The sequence below is a fragment of the Crocuta crocuta genome, unplaced genomic scaffold (genome assembly GCF_008692635.1).
Source record: "Crocuta crocuta isolate KB4526 unplaced genomic scaffold, BGI_CrCroc_1.0 scaffold236, whole genome shotgun sequence".
Lineage (NCBI taxonomy): Eukaryota > Metazoa > Chordata > Mammalia > Carnivora > Hyaenidae > Crocuta > Crocuta crocuta.
The window spans coordinates 1,824,181-1,846,048 of record NW_027530998.1 but is presented as its reverse complement, the minus strand read 5'-3'; the positions used below and the strand labels follow the sequence as shown (position 1 = coordinate 1,846,048).

The 21,868-nt window shown below is 38.7% G+C and overlaps 1 protein-coding gene across 1 annotated transcript in view; it reads left to right on the top strand.

Annotated features, from left to right (window-relative positions):
* LOC144236885 (transforming acidic coiled-coil-containing protein 3-like) overlaps positions 1-21,605 on the top strand; it is a 32,266-nt gene extending 10,661 nt beyond the window's left edge. The window contains 4 exon segments of the mRNA XM_077770542.1: positions 19,874-20,294; positions 20,297-20,545; positions 20,548-20,841; positions 20,844-21,605. Coding sequence (XP_077626668.1) covers positions 19,874-20,294; positions 20,297-20,545; positions 20,548-20,841; positions 20,844-21,586 — 1,707 coding nt within the window. The 3' untranslated portion in view covers positions 21,587-21,605.
* The last annotated feature ends 263 nt before the right edge of the window (positions 21,606-21,868 follow it).

Here is a 21,868-nt window from a genome sequence, read left to right as displayed (position 1 = left end):
GTCTGATTAAATCCCTAAATCTAGATACCTCTTTGCAGGAAATTCTTAGAATGAATATGCTGAACTGAACTATGAGTGATATGGTGCTTAGGGTCATAAATGCAACACTGAGAGGTATGAGGAACATTTCTACCCTTCAACTCATTTTCCAGACAAGAGAAATTACTATAGTTCTCAAAATACACAAATGGTAAAAGAAATTACAATTAAAAAGAAGGGAAATGAATTATAAAAATATTTGATTATTCCAAGATAAGATAAGTAGAATAAAAAAACACAAAGAACAGTTGGGATAAATTAAAAATAAATAGCAAGATGATAGAAATAAACCAACTATGAATAACACATTAAATATAAATGAACTATTGTGGTGCATATTCCTTATTAAAAGACAATGTTAGTCTTTTATTTGAGGTGTTTAGTGCGTGTGTGTGTGTATTTTTATATAGAGGAAATAGACTTTAATTGCATCTGGAAGAATAAGATGCTCATCCCCACAAGTGCCCTCCCTAATGCCCATCACATATATAGTCCATCCACGCACCCCACCCCCTCCGGCAATCCTCAGTTGTTCTCTGTTTAAGAGTCTCTTATGGTTTGTCTCCCTCTCTGTTTTTATCTTCTTTTTCCTTCCCTTCCCCTATGTTCATCTGTTTTGTTTCTTAAATTCCACATATGAGTAAAGTCATATTGTAGTTGTTTCTTTGATGTATTTTACTTAGCATAATACACTCTAGCTCCACCCATGTTGTCGCAAATGAGAAGATTTCATTCTTTTTCATCACTGAGTAGTATTCCATTGTATATATATATACCATATTTTCTTTATCCATTCATTAGTTGATGGGCATTTGGGCTCTTTCCATAATTTGGCTATTGTTGATAGCAATGCTATAATACCCAAAAATAAATAATCCAGTGAAGAAATGGGCAGAAGACATGAATAGACACTTTTCCAAAGAAGACGTCCAGATGGCTAACAGACACATGAAAAGATGCTTAACATCACTCATCATCAGGGAAATAAAAATCAAAACCACAATGAGATACCACAGCACACATGTCAGAACGGCTAAAATGAACAACTGAGGAAACAACAGATGTTGATGAGGATGCTGATAAAGGGGAACCCTTTTGCACTGTTGGTGGGAATGCAAACTGGTGCAGCTGCTCTGAAAAATAGAATTAGCCTATGATCCAACAATTGCACTACTACATATTTATCCAAAGGATACCAAAATTCTGATTAAGAAGGGCTCAATTAAATGCAGTTTACAAGAGACAGTCTTTTTTAAAACTTTTTTTCAGTTTTATTGAGAAACACAGTTAAGCCTTGAACAATATGAGTTCAAACTGTGTAGGTCCACTTACATGTGGATTTAAAAAATACAGTACAGTACTGTAAATGTATTTTATCTTATGATTTTAATAACCTTTTCTTTTCTCTAGCTTACTTTGTTGTAAGAACACAGTATAGAATACATATGATATACAAAATATGTGTTAACTGACCTATTAGTAAGGCTTCCAGTCTACAGTAGGCTATCAGTTAAGGTTTCTTTAAATATTTTTTTTATATTTGAGAGAGAGAGCACAAGCTAGAGAGAGGGGCAAAAAGGGAGAGAGAGAGAATCCTAAGCAGGGCCCATGCTCAGCACAGAGCCTGACATAGGGCTTGATCCCACGACCCTGGGATCATGACCTAAGCAGAAATCAAGAGTCAGACGCTCAACCAACTGAGCCACCCACATGCCGCAGTAGTTAAGTTTTGAGTGAGTCAAGAGTTATATGTGGATTTTCAACTGCATGGAGGCTGGAGCCCCAACCCCTGTGTCATTCAGGGGTTAAGTATAACTGACATACATCAGTATGGTATATAAATTTAAGGTATACAGCATGATGGTTTGATTTTCATATATAGTATTGTGAAATGATTACCACAGTAAGTAGGTTTAGTTAACATCCATCATCTCACACAGATACAAAAATGTCTCCTTGTAATCAGAAGTCTTCAAGTCTACTCTCTTAACTTTTCTATATATCATACAGCACCTTATAGTCATCATGTTGCACATTACATCTCTAGTATACTTATCTTATAACTAGTAGTTTGTATCTTTTAACCATATTCTTCCAATTTCCTCTTCCTGCACCTTACATTTCTGATAACCATAAATTATATCACTTTTTCTGTTAGTTTTGTTGTGTTCTTTTTTTTATTTTTTAACATTTATTTATTTCTGATAGAGAGGGACAAGAACATGAACAGGGGAGGGGCAGAGAGAGAGGGAGACACAGAATCTGAAGCAGGCTTTAGACTCCAAGCTCTCAGCACAGAGCCCAACACAGGGCTCAAACTCACAAACTGTGAGATCATGACCTGAGCCAAAGTCAGATGCTTAACTGACATCCAGGGGCCCCTGATCATAGCTTGTCCCTGATCAACAGTAATTGATTCTGAAAAATAACATACTGTACATTAAATCAATTGCCAAACCATTATGGTTTAGCAAACCATGTGGTTAGAGTTTTGAAGATAGTCTGTTTGGGGTTGAATATCAGTGCTGCCCTTTATTAGCTATGTAACCTTCCCTAATTTCTCCAAGCCTCAGTTTCTTTATGTGTAAATGGTGATAGTAATACTTACTTAAGAAATTATCTGTATTAATATTTTTAAAGCAACTATTATAGTGCCTGCTGTATAATAATTATATAGAAATGTTCCACAAAAATAAATAGTATATATGTCACTTCAAAATACATTTTATTCATCAATTTGTTATTCTAAGGAAAAAGTCAAAGCCTTTTAAATATTTCTTTAAAGTACCATTAACTCTAAAATAGTATTGTGTGTCTCACTCATAAATTAAATCACTTAACAAGCATTTATTGAATATTTAATATATCCCAGGCCTAGGTATCTATCTCTCAAGAAAACTAAGACATGTCGACAAATATTTATAATATGATAATTGCTGTGTTTTACAAACTAGATTAAGCCACTATATACCTTGCTCTTTAGACCTTTCGATTTTAATTTTCACTCTTAAATGGCATCAGGGATAACTTATGAGTTTAACAGCTACAAAAGAAAACCAAAATATTTTTATCAGCCCTGAGAATATAAAAGTAACCGAGGAAATAGTTGAAAGGTTCCTCGGTAGGTATAAAAATATTTTGTTCCTCTTTATAGACAATGACAAGCTGCAAGGGACCTCTTTGTGATGGACAGAAGATAGATATACAGAAATACTTCCCTCTTGAAAGATGTCTGTACAATCCAAAACAATTAATCTTGCCGGAGTCAGTCAGCTCTAATGGTGCTGCCTGGCATGGGCCATTCATCAAAACCCACCAATCCATCACACAGGACCAAACCCACTGCTTGGCAGGTCTGCCACACCTGCCACATGCCTAGATGCCTGGGAATCTGTGTAGAGCAGAGCAAGCCCTGAGAAGTTATTTATGTTTGTCTTAAAAGAGCAAATCTGAAGCTATTCATATACAACGCTATTGATTCTAATGAAGATGTCAACAAAAACTACCTCCTCTCTCAACACAAAACTCATCTGTTTTGACAAATAAGTCTGACAATGTGTCCTCCTTGCAAACTCAAAAGTTGAGACATGACAGATCATTTTTGTCAGCGTATGCACATTTTCTAATATCTCTCATTAAAAAAAATAAATTCCTTATTAAAGCTGACATCCCTTATAGCTACCTTTCCATTTCTTTGATCCCTATTTTTAAAAATATTTCTTCATTTCTTATTCTTCTTGAACATTTTCTAGGCAGACTTTGATTACTCTATTGAAATTACTTATGTCAGTGTCAACAACAACATACTTCTTGCCATGCCCAATAACTAAATTTAGTTCTCCTTCCTCTCTCTTTCAGACTTTTTCTCACTTCACTTCTAGAAATCCACTGGTTTTCTTCCTACTTCGCTGAATACTCCTCCAAATCTCTTTTGCTGGTTTCTCTTCATTTTAAGCGCTGGACATTATGTCCTCCAGAACTTAGTCTGTGGCCTCTTTTCTTGTCTATACCTCCTCCCTAGATGATCTCATTCTGTCCGATGGCTTTTAAATGCCATTAACATGCAACAGATTCCACAATTCGATAACTCCATCCTGTACATCTCCTGAATTCCATGATTTTATATTCACTTCTTGTCTGATGGTTCTGCTTGAATGTCTAAGAAGTATTCAAGGTTAAAAATCTAAACTATTGGTTCCCCCCCCCCAAAAAAAACACTGATTATCTCCTAGCCTTTCCCACTTTAGTAAATGTGATGTACATTGCCACTCGCATTCAGAACCTTGCAGTCAGGGGCACCTGGTTAGCCCAGTCAGTTAAGCTTCCCAGTCTTCATCTCGGCTCAGGTCATGATCTCACAGTTCCTGAGTTCAAGCTCCACATCAGTCTCTGCACCATTAGTCCAGAGCCTGCTTAGAATTCTGTCTCTCCTTCTCTCTGACCTTCCCCTGCTTGTTCTCTCTCTCTCTCTCTCTCTCTCAAAATAAATAAATAAGTAAACTTCAAAAAATTAAAAACAAAAACAAAACAAAACCTTGCAGTCATGTCTGACCCCTCTCTTATCCTCACTATAGTTGCTATAGAATCAACCAAAAATGCCTTTGACTTTAACTTCAAAAAATATAACATAAGTCTGACTAATTCTCACCACATCTACTGTTACTGGCTTCATCCCAGCTATCGTCATGTGTCACTTTGACAACCTCAAGAGCTCCTGACTGGTTTCCTTGCATTCTCCTTGCCCCTCTTCAATTTATTCTTCATTCATATCTAAAAAATTAAAAAAGTATACATCATGCCTTTCCCTTGCGTAACACATTTTAATGGTTCCCTACTGCACTAGAATTATTCCAAATTCTTCACCGTGGCTTTCAAGGCCCTGTGTGACCTGTCCAGTCTGTCTCTTTAACATCATCTCTTTCCATTTTTCCTACTCCTTTTCAGCTTCACTGGCCACCTTCTCAATCAGTAAATGTTTTTCTGCCCTAGAATGTTGTTTTTTGTCAACTTTTCCTTAGACAGCTTTTTCTCGGAGCTGCAATGTGAATCTTTTCTCCCAATTTTATTTAACTATCTGATCAAATTTCACTTTTTAGAACACCTGAATCACTTTCCTTCCTTCTATCATTCTCTATGTCATTACCATGCTCTATTTTTCTTTCTAGTTTTTACCTACAGTTTATATTACACTTCTATATGTATTTAATTGTTTATTATCTATATCCCTAATAAAATGTAGGTTCCATGAAGGCAAGTATTCAATCTCTTTTATTCACCTTTATTTCCCCAGTTCTAAAACAGTGCCCAGTGCATTTTAGATGCTCAATAAATACTGAATAACTGGATTTTAAAAATTAAAGCAGTGGGATAAATAATCCAATAATAAGGTATCTTCTCTGAAGTGGGAAATGAAGGCAGAAGAAGATGTAGATAAAATTAAATTTCTTGGTAACCTGCAGCCCATTGACAGATACTTGAGACTGCCAGAGTCTGACATTCTTCCAGGAACTTCCAATTGTCTTAATGTTAATACTTTGCTGGAGGGAAAAACAATCTTAGCTTGAGAATAGCTAGGCCTCTAGGATCCTGTGAGTCTTCTTTAGCATATGAAAGTCCTTTTGGAATTTCCCCAGGTTTTTACCACCCCCAACTGCCTAGTATAGGATCAGTCACTCTTCACAATCCCAGTGCAGTTCTTTCTGCCCAGCGGTCCTGGCCCTGTGTTTTAATAAATTCATCCTTTTTGCACCAGGGTGTTTGGAGAATTCTTTCTTGGCTATAGGCTCCAAACCCCAACACCTCAAACCATGTCATTTTATTTCTCAGATCCTTTGGTTCCAGTCATTAAGCATTGTCTCTTAAAAGAACTACTATTAGTCTTTAATTTCTTATGAAGGGGATGTTTGGGAGAATATGGGTAAATGAAGAAAGAATTGGGATGAATAGATTTTGAGGAAGCCACTCTAGGGAAAACGGATGCAAGATGATGAGAGAGGCATGTAATTCTCTGAAATTCACTGGTGACAAAACCCATCTAGAAAAAAAATAATGTGCTTCCAAGCGAACCATCAAATGTTTATGATTCAGGACTAGTAATAATCCTCCCTATATCTAGCTTTCTAAACCAGATAAACACACTAGTCTCCCCCAGATCAATGAAGACGAGCTAACAAAATTTCTGAGGATAGTTGCAATAATCACACCAAACCTGTCCAGTCCTGAGCTTTTTCAAAGTCTATTTTTCATTGCTTTCAAAACCATACCCACCTCTGAACTTATGGTTTTAGAACCAGAGCCTCAAATTTTACTTTTGCAGAATCACAACTGGTGTTTGAATTCCCCCAAGCCCATACCCCTGACTTGACTTCTTACTCTAGACTTCTCTGTGGGTGTTATCTTGCCTTGTCTGCTTCAAGAAACCAAAACTGGGCCCTAGTCACTCAGGTGGCACTCAGTGGGCGAGTCCTGATTGTCTTGAGAGAGAGAAATTCCATCAGATTAGAGAGGGAAATAAGACAAATTTCTACATCAAAGAAATTTGAACTCAAGGGAATCTCTACAGTGAATTTATAAACCAATGATTAGTAGATTTAGGCACATTCAAGGTTTTTTTTTTTTTTGCATTCTTTACACAAGTATACTAATTAATTAAATGAAATAATGCATGTCAAGTAGTTAGTTCAGTATTTAGCACACGCTGTGATGATTGGTACACTTTAGTAAACTGCCTTAGGAACCAAAGTAAGCAAGTTCATTTGATGAATTTAATCATATTTTTTGAAGTGTGTTAAGTAAGTCTGTGTTAAAGATTTAATTGATGGGGTGCGTGGGTGGCTCAGTTGGTTAAGCTTCTGACTTCGGTTCAGGTCATGATCTCACAGTTAGTGGGTTCGAGCCCTGTGTCAGGCTCTGTGCTGACAGCCAGCTCAGAGCCTGGAGCCTGTTTCAGATGCTGTGTCTCTCTTTCTCTTTCTGACCCTCCCCTGCTCACTCTGTCTCTCTCTCTCTCTCATAAATAAATAAAACATTAAAAAAAGATTTAATTGCTACTTACTTTTCATAAATGGACTACTCACTCCTTTTTTACTTCTTGAAGATATCACCAAGTTTTTCCTTTTAAATGTCTATTTAGCTTAAATCTTAACTGTATTATTTTTGAAGATCTAAGTAGTTTTAGTAAATGATTTATGAATTGAGCAGCATCCAATTGAGCAAGTAGAGGGGAGCTCCTAGGGGTTGTACAAAATGAAAGGTTTTTATAGAAAAGAAGATGGGACAAGAAAGTTGTTAGTAAAAGAAAAGACTGTACCAGGCCAGTTGCTTTCCTTTAGGTGGAAGGGCACAGGCTCTTATTAGGTAGATTACCTCATCTTCCTTTGGGGGACAGGGATGACAGATTACCTCATTGGTATTGATCACTTAATTATATTTTAAAAGATTCTTCTAAATTAATATTTAGAGGCTTTCTATTTAAAAAATCTACTTAAGTTCTCTTTCAAGAGAAAGAATGTTTAAATAGTCATAAAATTATTAACTTTTAAATTTTGTCTTGGAAATATATCCTACTAATGGAGACATTAATATTATCCTAATTTCAGTACACCAAATATTGTTTTTACTAAAAAATAGGTAATAGATAAATACCAAAATAAAAACAGACAATGTGATTAATGAAAAGTTAGGCAATATATCTGTCATTCATTCTATAGGCATATACTGATATCTAATGGTTTAGTACTACCACAGGTAGCCTTATGAATCAGGACTGATGGAATATCAGTGAACTTGTCTCACAGAGAACACAATAAGAATAAAAGCAATAAAGTGGTAAACAAGACAGAAAAGATATTTGCTCTCATGGAGCCTACAGTTTAGTGCTGGAGGGAAGGACAGAGAACATGCAATTTAAAAGAATAAATAAACAAAAAAAATGAACAAGATAATTCGAAAGATTACTCCCCAATTACTTATCTTTCAAACTTTATTGGTGTACGTGTTTTTGTGAGGGGAGAGGATTTGAATCTCATATTATCTTAGTTTCCTCTTTGCTAAAACTGACCATTTTGGCAAGATCTTTTTCAGACAAAGAGTAAAAGGAGCATCATCTCCATGATTTCTTCACCTTCTTTGAAGCTTCCTTAGGTATGAATAACTATCAGGGCTACCCTTTTCCAACTAAGACCATGTTATAAAGGTCAAGGAGAGGTCTTGAGGTCTTTAGAACCTGAGAACATCTTGGTGAGTTGTGCTCCATGGTTTTATCTCAGCTACTTAAACATCAGAAAGAGTCCTGCAGTAATCTCAGATGGCTAGCCAGTGATTTCCAACTTGATCCACTCCCATAAAATAACTTGGGTAACCTAAAAAAAAAAACAAAAAACTTTTGACCCTTGGGGTTGGCTTGTGACTAGAGGGATCCCTTCACGGAGTAGGTCCACTAAGCAGTCAGATTATGTAAACTAGAGAAAGCCTAATTTTTATCTATTAATTAGAACTGGTTTAAGGGAACTCTCATCTTTTCTCCTTACTGAAAAACATCACAAGGGTCAGTGTTAACCTATCCTAGTGCTCTTATGATATGAATGCTCTAATTACCATTCAGTCAATAGGTCTACTACACCCCTGACATATGTTTCATATTCCAGAGTAAGAACTGAACTCCAGGGGCGCCTGGGTGGCTTAGTCGGTTAAGCGTCCGACTTTCACTTAGGTCATGATCTCGCGGTTCGTGGGTTCGAGCCCCGCGTCGGGCCCTGTGCTGACTGCCAGCTCAGAGCCTGGAGCCTATTTTGGAGTCTGTGTCTCCCTCTCTCTCTGGCCCTCCCCTGCTCACGCTGTCTCGATCTCTCTCTCTCCTAGAAATAAATAAAAATTAAAAAAAATTAAAAAAAAAAGAACTGAACTCCAAAGTGGAAGACATCCACTAAGATATTTGAAATAAAATCTATGCATAAAAAGTTTCTTTCAAAGAGAAAGAAATCTCATACAAGATTTCTTACAGATCTCAGAGATAGGTAGTATATCAGTCACTTTTGACTGAGACAGAAAACACTATTACTAGATTTCAAAGTAATTTAAAGAGGGAAAATGTTTTTTTTTAATTTAGGTTTATTATTTATTTATTTATTTAGAGAGATCACGAGCAGGGGAGGGGCAGAGAGAGAGAGAGGGAGAGAGAGAGAGAATCCCAAGCAGCCTCTGCACTGTCAGTAGAGAGCCCAGCTCAGTGCTCAGTCCCACAAACTGCAAGATCATAACCTGAGCCAAGGCCCAGAGTTAGATGCCTACCTAAGTGAGCCACTCAGGCACCCCATAAAAAGGGAAAGTTTAATATAAAGATTTAAAACATTATTTACTATAATGGGATAAAAAAGAATGTCAAAGAATACTCTAGGGCTGCGGAAGTATATCCAATGAAGGAATTTTTTTGGAAGAGGATCCTCTAACTCTGGGGTTTGGAACTCGTTGGAGAATGTATTGTTAGAAACCACTAACTGGCAGAGAAGTTCACTGAGTTTCCCCAGGCCAGATGAATCCATAATTGCAGGGTAATCAGGAAATACTCCTTTAGAGTACAAGTGAGCTGAAGTTGGTAAACAAGGAATTGTGGCCAGAACTGTCAAGACAGAAACACCTTCCAGGTGCAGGTAAGTTGAGGCTAGCAGGCAGGAAACCATAGCTGGAGCTAACAAGCAGTGGTACCTCCAAGTCACAGGTAGATCACTGCTGTGACCTGACTGCTGGAGGGCTTACAAAATTCACTGGGAATCCACTCAGGGGGTGCCTAGAAAACTTGATCGGAAGCCATCCACAAGACTGCCAATGACACTTAATGGGAATGAGTACCACTAGATGCCTCCCACATGTACCACTGGTATCCAGGCACGAGGACCAAAAAGTATTTGGGAACACACTGAAACCAGGGAGGGAATCCCTTTCTTATTACAAAGTTCCTCCAGTGTACTCTACTGAGAAAGTTTAACATCACATTTAATGCAAAAGAGAAATGCTTTTAGGGTCCATCTACATTATTGCAAAGCAGGCAATGAATGGTAGATTTGGAAGTGGGAAGCAATTAACTGGTAACTGGTACAGAGCATCAAACCATGTCTTTGGCTACTTGGTTTCCATATGTACCTTTCTAACACATTTGAACATCCCTACAACAACAACAACTCTGTATTTCCACCTAGCAAAATTGAGCCATCCTATTTACAAATGATGAAATTCTTATCTTTTCCCCAAAATGAGGAGAGACATAATCCTAGCAGTCACTGTACTCATTGCTGACTGTATCAATAACTTCTCAAGTTCTGTCACAATTCAGACTGAATATGCCATTACCTAAAGACCAGATTGTAAAGTTAACTTCCACCAACTAGTATATAAAATTTAATAATAATAATAATAACATGGTTAGTATATGTAAATTTTACAAGGAAAGAGAATATATATAAAACTACTGTGGTCTTTGTTTCTGCATTTGGCAATGAGGCCACAGTTGGTATCTATGACTTCCTTCACTATCCATTATTTGTCTTTCCTTCAGCCAACCTTAGCTGGTGAGTGTTCTTTAGCTGATAGAGTAATCTAAAATTATTCCCAAGGGGTCTGAGTCCTCAAAAATTCTTCCCCTGTGTGATTGTTATAGTTTTCCCATGAATTTTATGCCATTGAGCATGAAAGTACTAAGAGGCACCCCCAGAAAATCCACTGGATTTCAGACTTTATCCTCCTTATCCAAACTGTGTAGCAGCAACCCAGCTTCCCCTTGGTAATTAGAATTAAGCACCTCAACCAGAAAAGCATCCCCTTTTCTTTTGACCTATTTTTTTTCTGGAATAAGAAGCCCAAAATGACCAGGTGGCAGTCTTGTCTTCCAATTCAATGGAATCATTACTACACCTCCAAATGGAAGCATTCTCCACTTCTGACTCCTCATCTCCCACCCTCTTGGGGACTAAGGACTACAAAGGAGCATAGCTCAAAATTTCAGGAACAGAAAGCAAAACTTCTGGGAGTAGGTTGTTATGTGCTATTTCGAGGGGAGCACTGTAAATCTATCCCTTGGCTCCTGTATCCATTTATTGTAGCAATAGAAGAGTCACCTTCATATAATGGTCTCTGATTCAATATATATACTGCATCCTATAAAAGTGAACCCCATTCTTTCAGGGAAGAGTCTTCCAACTTACACCATAACTGACTGGTCTAGTAAGCCAGTTCACCTTTTATTGGGGCCAGACACTTCTGGGTAATGGAGGATGTGGTATAATTCCATCAACATGAGCCCATTGCTACATTTCTTTTGTTTTCAAATGAGTCCCTTGACCAGACATAACCTTAATATAACGTCATGAAGAGGTTAAGTCATTCAGTTAGTCCAGTGTTGGCAGAAGCATAAGAGGCAGAAAGGGCCAATTTATATCCAAAATATGTCTATTCCAAGAGACAAATCTATTCTGCCTTCATGATGAAAGGCATCCAGTGTAATTAATCTGCTACTAAGGGTCTAGCTGGAATCCATTTGAACTGGTAGCATATTAAGGGCCCAATATTAGTCTCTGATGTCAGAGAGTATGCACTTAGCAGTATTATCATTCAGGTTAGCCCTGGTAAGTGTACACCATGATGTTAAGTCCATGCATAGCTTCCATCACGTGATACCCTGTTTATGAACCCATTAAGCAAGCAGTAGGGTAGCTGGGAAAAGTTGACTGACCCCTAGAGGACATATCATCTTGTATACCTGGATATTAAGATGGATACCCTTTGGTGGATATTAACATTGGAAACAAATGTCTTCACAATTAGTTGAACAAAACAAATGTCTTCCCATTCTAAGAAGTCAATTAGACTTCCTTGTTACCAATCATCCTTTCCCATTCCTTGAAAGTCCTGATCATCTAGCCAAACAATGAATGACTGCGCATGAATCAATGTATCTGTAATTCAAGCTGTCACTCAAAACATAGTAGACAACCAAAATAGATCCATGAAATGTTAATGATGCATACAAACTGAATTTCTAAAAAGTAACATACCATACTGAATACAGCAATGAGGCTTCCTAGATTCACTTAGTACTGCCTGACTCCCTGTCCTTGTATACTCAATCAATGGAATCCTGGTAGCTGCCACTGTCACTTTTCACCTAACACCTAAACACCTAGAGTGTTTAGAAACACTCTAAGTCTTTCTAAAAGTGAGCTCTGAGCTTAGGCACACCTCTATGGCTCCTGTCAGGGGAGAGAGAGCACAGCAAATTTACTTCCTCCTGTCCAATTCAACAAGATCACACTGTATGAATGATCTAGATTTCTCCAGCAGATGCCCAAATGGCCAGGTGACACAACTAAAGAATTTTGACCAAGAGGGATACAAGAACAAGTAAGAGCTCACAAACAAACCTATTCCTTTCCTCTTGCTGATTGTTATTCTAAGGCACAGGAATTCTAGACATCATCTCAAGAGACATTCTTCATGACTGAACAGCTGGTCATGTTTTTTTGTAAATCTGTAATCAAGTAGTTAACAAATTATTTTTATTTGCTTGCTTTCCTCTCCATCTCATTTCCCATTTTACTTCACTCTTATTACCTGGGGTTGTACTCCCAAGTAAGGCATTAGCACATCAGCTTTATCACTAGCTCTGTTTTCTAGGTAAACTGGGTTAATATACATCATAATACTGTAAGGGAGTTTTTAAAGGGAAATTACAATGAGTGTTTTGTAACATTCTTAATGTAGCTTTGCCATTTTCTGTTTGCTGTATTGAAGTTGCATTATTTTATTTACTGTATGATCATTCAAGTTACTTTGGAATCTCACTGCCTAATTTATTTCAAGTTTTAATTTTTAAATTATAGTATACCTTCCTATCAGAGATTTAGTGGGATATAAGAAGAGGATGGAATTCAGAAAATCTCAGTTAAGTAACATGGATTATCATACCTTTTTTTTCACCCAGACAACTAATTTTAACAGCCAAAATAATAGCCTTTATGACATTTAACAAACAACTGCTCTTCATCAGTATTCCCAATGGCCTTACCCACTGGCATTTATTGGATGGCTACAGACAATGCTAAAATTATGCTTCTTTTGTCCAACAAATGGAAAACCCAGATGCCAAGGTGAACAAAGATTTGTTTTTTGGTAGAAGCTATAGCAGCTGTCTATTTGGCATATTCCTTAGGAAGCTTTGAAGTTGCCTGGGATACAGACTTCATAAACAGGGATTCTGCAAGGTCTTTAAAAATACGTATTTTTTAAAGTACAACATCCATATAGACAGTAAATTGGCAATATAGCTTCTAGCCAACGTATATATGATGAATTGATTTGCTGATCTGTGGAAACAGGGCATATAATGAATAATATAGATTATAGCACTGAATGAACTGTATTGAACATATTTTGTTATGATAAGGAAAATTAGACCTATACATGAAGCTTACAAGAAAAGATGAGGATCACATTTTTTTTTTTTTTTTTACTTTGAGAGAGAGAGAGCGCGTGAGCAGGAGAGAGGAGTAGGGGGAGAGAATCTTAAGCAGGCTCCACACTCACTCCATAGCCTCATATGGGGCTAAATCCCAAAAACCTGGGATCATGATGTGAGCTAAAATCAGGAGTTGGATGTTCAACCTACTGAGCCACCCAGGAGCCTCAAGGATCACATTCTGAAACCAACTTTTACACAATGCTTAGACCTAAGTTTTTGTTTTCACTAATCTTCAATCATTATAAAAGCTTCTTCAGTAATCGCTAGTAGTTTAACAAGCAAACAGAAATAAAAGTAACACACTCCTAGTTAAAATATATTATCAAAAATTCTCAAAATGAAGAAGATTATCTAAAGTAAAAAGTGATAGGTGACAGTGTTTTAATCATTGAATCCTATACTCAAAATAGTATATGCTATATAGTATCTGGTATATAAATTATGCCTCAATACAGCTGTTTTTTTAAAGAAGGAGAAAAAAAATTACAGGTAATTGTCAAGAGTACCCTCTCATGAAGCCCTGAATTCCACATCTGTTCCCTAATCATTTAAAACTGACTGTCTCTAGAAATCTAACTACATTTGCATAGTTGGATGAGCAGCTGGATGTTGACTGCGTTCAGCTTACTTACTGCTTACCTTACCATCCTTGTAACTTGGAAGTGATCACTAGAAGCATCATGCCATTAACCTCCATTGTTGATCAGATGTCCCTCTGGTATCTGATAAATTTTCTCTATAAGCAAAAGGCATGTTTACATTACCCAGTTTTGACACCTAAGTCTCATCATTTTAGATCAGTGGAATATACAAACAGCCATTCCTTTCATAAAGAATGTTGCATGTACCCTAAGAAAACAGAAATACTGAGGCAGGCAGATTGATGGTATTTTATACAGAAGAAACAGACCTTTGAATGTTTGCCAGGCTTTGAGGAAGGGTCAGCCAGAGCCCCCCAAAAGGAGGCAGTTTGCCCATCTTCCTGTCAATAACACTTAGCACGCTGAGCTGGCTTATCAGACAGATGGCGGACCATACACCATTATGACCAATATAGTGTTGTCACTCGTGCAGAAGGGTCCCATGGCTGTTAAGCTCCTCTACTACCTCAGACATGGCTCTGTTTGTGCGGCCCTTTACAACTTTGCTGCAAAAATTTTATGTTCCCAATGGCAGGAAGGGAACATCGTAGGGAAATTTCAACAGGGAAATCCATTTTGAATACTTCGATTCAGATTTAACAAAAGAACTCTGACTTACCAAAGGTCTCCTAGTGTTACTGCCAGCAATGATACAATTAAAGTGTTCACTAAATCATAAAATGTTCTTCAAATTTAAATATTTCAAACATATATTAACCTTTAGATGATGTATAATTTCTTTAGAATTTAAAAATCAGCTTTAAATTGAAATTTAGATTGTCTGAGCCTGAGGGTGGGGGGTGAAGGGGAATGCATTTTGTCAGTGATTAAAATTGGTAGAGAACCTTTTATTTATCTATTCTTTTAAAAAATATTTTACTTTAATCTCTACACACAATGTGGGACTCAGACTTACAACCTTGAGATCCCAAGAGTCACATGCTCTACCAACAGAGCCAGCCAGGCATCCTCTCTCCTTTTTTTTTTTTTTTTTTTGAGAGCCTTTTAAATTTAGGTGGAGATTTATGATTTTTATCTGAAGTATATTTACATTCATAGATTACTTAAAATAAGTACATATATTTACATACATGTATATATGTATATTTATATACATAGACACTTAAAAACGCAATAACATGTGAAATGGTGGTCAGTAAAATGCAGTATATATATCTGAACTTCTTTGTAAAGCTGAGAAACAAATAGAGAGTAAGAAAAAGTTAATGGGGTGTCTGTGTGGCTCAGTTAAGCATCCAACTCTTGATTTCAGCTCAGGTCATGATCTCACAGTTTGTGGATTGAGCTGACAGTGGAGAGAGCCTGCTTCAGATTCTTTTTCTCCTTCTCCTTCTGCCCCTCCCCCACTCTCTTGCACACTCAATTTCTCTCTCAAAATAAATTAAAAAATCTTTAAAAGTTAAAATACCAAAAGAATTTTGTTAATACTTCCTCTTGCATTGGATAAAAAAAATACAAAGTGTTAACCAAAGAAATTTTTATTGGATTTGTATACTTATGATAAATAGGTTGTGAAATTAATCTATAAAAAGACTAAAACTAAGTACTAGAAGTATCCTCTTTCCCTAAGTGTTAGTATTTCTAAAAACAGGAAAAATTTAAATAGTCAGAAGTGTTAGATAGGGATCAACCTGGCGACTTCTTACTTGAGATAAGCACTTTAATCATTTCAGGCCTCTTCTTGAATGATCTATCTGATCTAGTTACACATTTATTTCTTTACCTTCAGGTAAGCCAGGAGTATGGGGATATGCCTAAGGTTTTCTAAACAATGTGTGGTGAAATTGTTAGCCTATGGTGGTTTGCCCCCGGATTTAATAACTATCCTATCACCACCAATAACAAAAGGGAATTCTTCACCCTACATTATGTTCACATTTAGAAGAGGAAAATACCATTCTTTGTCAACCTAATATAATCTATTAAAAAGTATTAACAAAACAGTGGACAGGTAAATATCCTTTACGTGGAGTCAGGGAGGTAGCCACTGGACCAATTCCTTTACATAATTGGTTTGATATGGGTATTGGCTTACATAGATTGGATTCAGAATATTTTTTCTTTTCAGGCTGAAGCTGTTTTCATTCACACTTGGAGTCCTCCATCTGTCGATAAAGCCTGTTAGCTCACCACCTCACTGGCTCTGAGGTGCTAGTTTTCCATCTGGTAAAGCCCTAAAGAGAACCCCAGAGTCAGAGAAGCGTGAATCCTATGGGTGCTCTCAACTCTAGGGCTCAGGTCCCCAAAGAGATGGGGTCTCTTTGAGAATTGGAAAATGTTTAGAAGTAATACAATCTGAACACATTCATGGCTTCCCCTACACCAGAAAATACACCTAGTAGTTCAGGAAAAACACTGAGTTAAATTGATTATAAGAAGTCAGCCTATGGTGCCTTCCCATTTTTCCTTTTCTTGTACCTTTCTCCTTTCATGGCTATCATTTCACTATTCACTGATGTAATGTAGATATTTACATATAGTTTCACAGTGCTATGTGATAATTTCAAATTAGTTAGAAAATTGGTATAAAAGAAAAAAATGGTTGGGAAAAAACAATGACTGAAATGTATTTTTTAAAAATATTTGTCATAATATCCTAAACTTTCACTAGTGTCAGTCATAAACTGAACACTGAGTAGTAGTTTGCTCATAGAGAAAAAGTTGATTAATGGTATTTGTAAGATTTTTTTAAAAAACCACTCAATTGATTTGAAAAAATTAGACATTCCTAGCACTGAGATTTGAAAATTTTTTTTCTCATGGACTCTCATTAAAAGGACAATGCCTGATGGAGAGAATAAATCCTTAATGATAGCCATCCAGTAACTGCAACAAATTCCATAGGGCTACTTCTAATAATGACCTTCAGTAAACTAATATAGCAAGTCTTTGAGATGTAGTTCAACAAAATTAAAATACTGAACTGAATTCACAGTTTTCTACCGTCTACATTAACCCCCAAATAAAAGTGTCAGTGAGGTTGAATTAGACTGCCTGAAAAGTATATGGTCTATTCCTTTTTTTCGTAGACAACTGTAGACCCATATGCCTTTATAATAGTCTATCTTGGGAGCAATCAGGGTTGATATCATTTTAGAAAATATGACAACAGGACACGAGCTTAAACAGAAAACTACTGACTTTCTTGGGAATGGACCATGGGGCAAGGAAATAGCCCCTTATGTATAGGACCAAAACTTTTCTAAAGTAATTAAAATTCTGGGTCTAATCCTGGCGTGCATGTGCGCGCGCACACACACACACACACACACACAATTTGCAACCAAAGCCCCAACTTTCTACAGCAAAAGATAAACCTGAAATCATTTTATCCTGGAAAGGTTTTTAAAAAAAAAACATCACTTCACACAAACATTAATTTATTAGCTTTGCAGTCTTATCTTTTCTGGAAAAGTTTTCCTGAAACAAACTAGGTCTTGTTGACACAACAAGTCTCAATCCTCTCTATCTAGTTCTCTGCTCTGTGGTCTTCTGTGCTGGCTTTACCTTCAGATGAACTTCTCCCTTTCTAGTGACAAGATGCTCACCAGTAACCCCAGGTATATATTTTCTAAATTCAAAGAGAGTTCATCTGTCTTAATACTAATAGCAAAAACCCTAGACTTAAATCCTATTGGTCCAGCTTCAATCAAATGCCTATCACTATAGTCAAATGGATAAAATCAACCATGTGCCTATACTTGAAACAGAAAGGGAGGGAGAGGGCACTTTCATCTGAATGCCATACACCAGGGTTAGCAAACTACGGCCCACAAGTTTTCCAGTAAAGTTTTCCTGGAACATAGTCATGCTTATTTGTTCATGTATTGACCATAACTGCTTTCATGCTATAATAGCAGAATTCAGTAATTACAACAGAGATCATATAGTCTGTAAAATGTATTTACTATCTGACCCTTTAAGAAAAAGTTTGCTGAGCCCTCGCATGGACCAGAAATGGTAAGGAGTAGCTCTCAAAAGAAAAACTCGGGAGATAGATGTACATATATAATATATATAATGGTGGCCAGGAAAAACCAATACTACTACTACAAGATAAACTGGTTACAAAACTGGTTATTTCCCACAAAACTAAGTAACTAAGTAGTTGAATTGATCAGGTACATTTTGGAAGACATTTAAAAAATAATACAGTAAAACTGTTTTGCAAGCATAATTCAATCCAGAAACACACTTGGAATCCAAAGCATTTGTATATCAAAGCAAATTTCCCCATAAGAAATAATGGAAACTGAGATGATTCATTACATAACCTAAAAATGTTCATATAAAAATGGTCATAATACTGTAATATAATACAAAAGATTAAAGAAAATACAAAATATAAAGAAAAGTAAACAAATTAACCTGCACTTACCTTTGAAAACTTTCCTGGCTGGTATGAGGGAGACAAGAAAGAAGGGTTATTGTGTAAAATGACTTTAATTATCACTAATGGAACCACTGCTATCTATTGACTCAATGGAATTTTTTTTCTTTTTTGCAAGGTTAACAAGAAACCTATCCAATGACAGTCGCTTTTGTCTCCTTTTGAGGATTTCATGGAAATGTGACATTGCATTGTCATTAAACAGATTCATCGCTTGCATTGTTACAGCATTATTGCGTGGTGCTTTGCTACAAAATTTTGCACTGTTTCCCACATTTCACACCTCCCTAATCTCATTTGAGGTGAGGGATTCCTCTGCCTTTTGCTCCTCCTCCTCTGCAGATAAGATGAAAACTTAGACCTGTTAGAAAATCTTGCAATTTCAGCCACTCACATACCGCTTGTATTTCTCAGTTTTCCTTCTTAACTTCCACGGTAATCATCTCCTTCTTCTTAACACCTTTCTTTTCAACCATTTTTGCATGAGGAACGTTGTCAACATCACATGGATGTTGACTACAGTACAGTATTAATAAACTCTTGTCATATGCTGTATTTAATTTAACTGGCAATAAGGCAGCAGAGGAAAGGTTTTAAACCTGCAGGCAGCCTGACTTCGACTGAAGCAAAGCATTCCTAAGCTTACTCTTGTATGGAAAAGCAAAGGACTGTCCACAGGTACTTCGAAGTGATGAAAAATACACCAGTGCTAGTTGTGAAACTTTCTTACATTCTGAAAAATCACTGATTTCTGACAAACACCACAGCCTGAGACCAGCATTCAAGCATGGGAGATGATCACCCACCATCCCACAGTGAGAGAGACAGAGAGGGAGACAGAGAGACAGAGACAGAGAGAGAGAGAGAGAAGAACGATTGGCTCAGTTGTGATCATGTGATGTTTGGCATTACCTACTTCTTGTATTGCAAGACATCGTTTGTTTATCAAGTTAAAATGTATTAGAAAAGTTTGCTCGTCTTGTGGAATACTCACAGACTAAGGTTTTACTCTATTTAATTTTTTGAAATTATTGTCTAAAGTGAACTTAATTAGTGACACAATAACCATATATACATGGAAGGATGCTTAACTTTCTTTTTTTTTTTTTTCAAGGTAGGCTATAGAGATAGAGAAACACTTGAATTCAATTCCTTCAAAGTGGTATTAAAGCATACAAGTTAACAAACCCAAGGAAAGAAGGAAAGAAATTTCGTGGCTGATAATGGCCAAGAGGAGGTCGGCTAAGACACTACAAAGTGACAATACCTTTCCAGGACAGGACGGAAGGTCAACACGGGGCTGCCGGAGAGAGCTCTAGCTGGGTCCCTGCTTCCTCGGCCAGGACCACTTTGCCCCCTTCTCCTCCCCTCAAAGGAGCATGTGGAGAAGGGCCCCTCGAAGTCCTGCCTGCGGAGGCCCCTGCCGGCCCTGAGGCCACTTCTCGTCCTGGGAACACCATCTTGGGCAGCCCCCTGAGCACTAGAGGGACCACATCCCCAAATTCTCAGAAGGAAGAAGCCGATGGCCACGAGGCTGCCTCTTGGAGGAGTGGGCCCACGGGGCTAGAATTTGATTTGTTTGACAATGCCACCAGCGGAAGGGAACCGGAGAAGGGACCCGGCCTTAAACCTCCCTTTAGGATACCAGAGTCTGAGGAGGAAAAGGCACATGAGGAGGCAGGGGAGGGGCCCGTTCCCCTCCCCGGGGGTCTTACAACCTGGATTGGAGCAAGCTGGATGACCCAAATTGTAACCCGTTAGAAAGTGGAGGCGGGACCCAGCCCCCAGCGTGCCCCCAGAGCAGGCCCGCAGCGCCCGTGGCCAAGCGGCCGCCTGCTGGTCTGGAGGCCACAGGGCGCTGCCCCCCAAGCCAGCAGGTGCCTTTGGCCTCGGGGAGTGACGTACTTGTGGCACAGACTGCGGCAGGGACCCCGGGCACAGCGGGCAAGGAGGGAGCTACGGCCACGCCGCTGTGCCAGCGCCGCCCCCTCCTGCGCCCGGGCCGGAGCCCCCCTCACAACTGGATGAGGAGCACTTCCAACACCCAGCTGAGGTTCTAGGCACAGGGGCTGACGTGGATTATCTGGAGCAGTTCGGGAGTTCTTCCGTTAAGGAGTCAGCCCTGAGGAAACAGTCCTTGTACCCCACGTTTGACCCACTCCTGAAGGACAGCCCTCAGAGACCCGGGCCCATGGCCCCGGACACCGGCAGCGCACAGGACGTGGCCACGCCGTCCTCAGGAAGCCCTCGGAGGCGAAGCTGCTGGAGCTGGACTTCCAGGGAGGCCCGGGCGCTCCCGTGCTGGACGCCACTCCATGTGTCTTCCGGCCTGGGAGTCCCCTGCTTCCCATGGGGCCCATCGTGGACTCCATCGTGGAGGTGCCTCAGTATAGCCAGAAGGCCCTGGATGCCGCGGTGGGAGCAGCACGACAGGAGAACGTGTTGCTGAAGGGCAGGTGCGAGACGCTCCACGCAAAGAACCCGGAGATGGGGAAGATAGTGGACGGGTTCAAGGGGATCGTGTTCCGGGCGATGGAGGAGGCCCAGAAACAGAAAGAGCTCGCAAAAGCCGAAATCCAGACGATTCTGAAGGAAAAAGACCAGCTGACTGCAGACCTGAGATCGGCAGAAAAGTCTTTCTCTGACCTGTTCAAGCGATTCGAGAAACGGAAGGAGGTGATCGAGGGGTACCGCACGAATGAAGAGTCGCTGAAGTGTGTGGAGGATTATATCGCGAGAACTGAAAAGGAAGGCCAGAGGTACCAGGCCTTGAAGGCCCACGCGGAGGAGAAACTCCAGCTGGCCAACGACGAGATCGCCCAGGTGCGCAGCAAGGCCCAAGCAGAGGCCCTGGCCTTCCAGGCCAGCCTGAGGAAGGAGCAGATGCGCATCCAGTCCCTGGAGGAGACCGTTGAGCAAAAGACTAAGGAAAACGAGGAACTGACCCGAATCTGTGAGGACCTCATCTCCAAGATGGAGAAGATCTGACGAGGAGGCCCCTCTCCAACACCCCACCCCGTCTGTTTGTCTGTCTGTCTGTCGTCTGTCTGATTGTGTGTGAAAGGTTTCATGTTCTTTCTTTTTTCTTAACCTTAGCTCGGTTTTAAACTAGATCGCTTTAACAAGAAGACTAAATAAAGTTTTCTTTCAGTTCGAAAAAAAAAGTGGCTTAGACATATGATAGACACTGTTGTAGGTACTTTATGTAATTTTTCACTCACTTAGTCCTGAGCATCAACTCTGTGAGGTGCATACTATTATCACCATTTT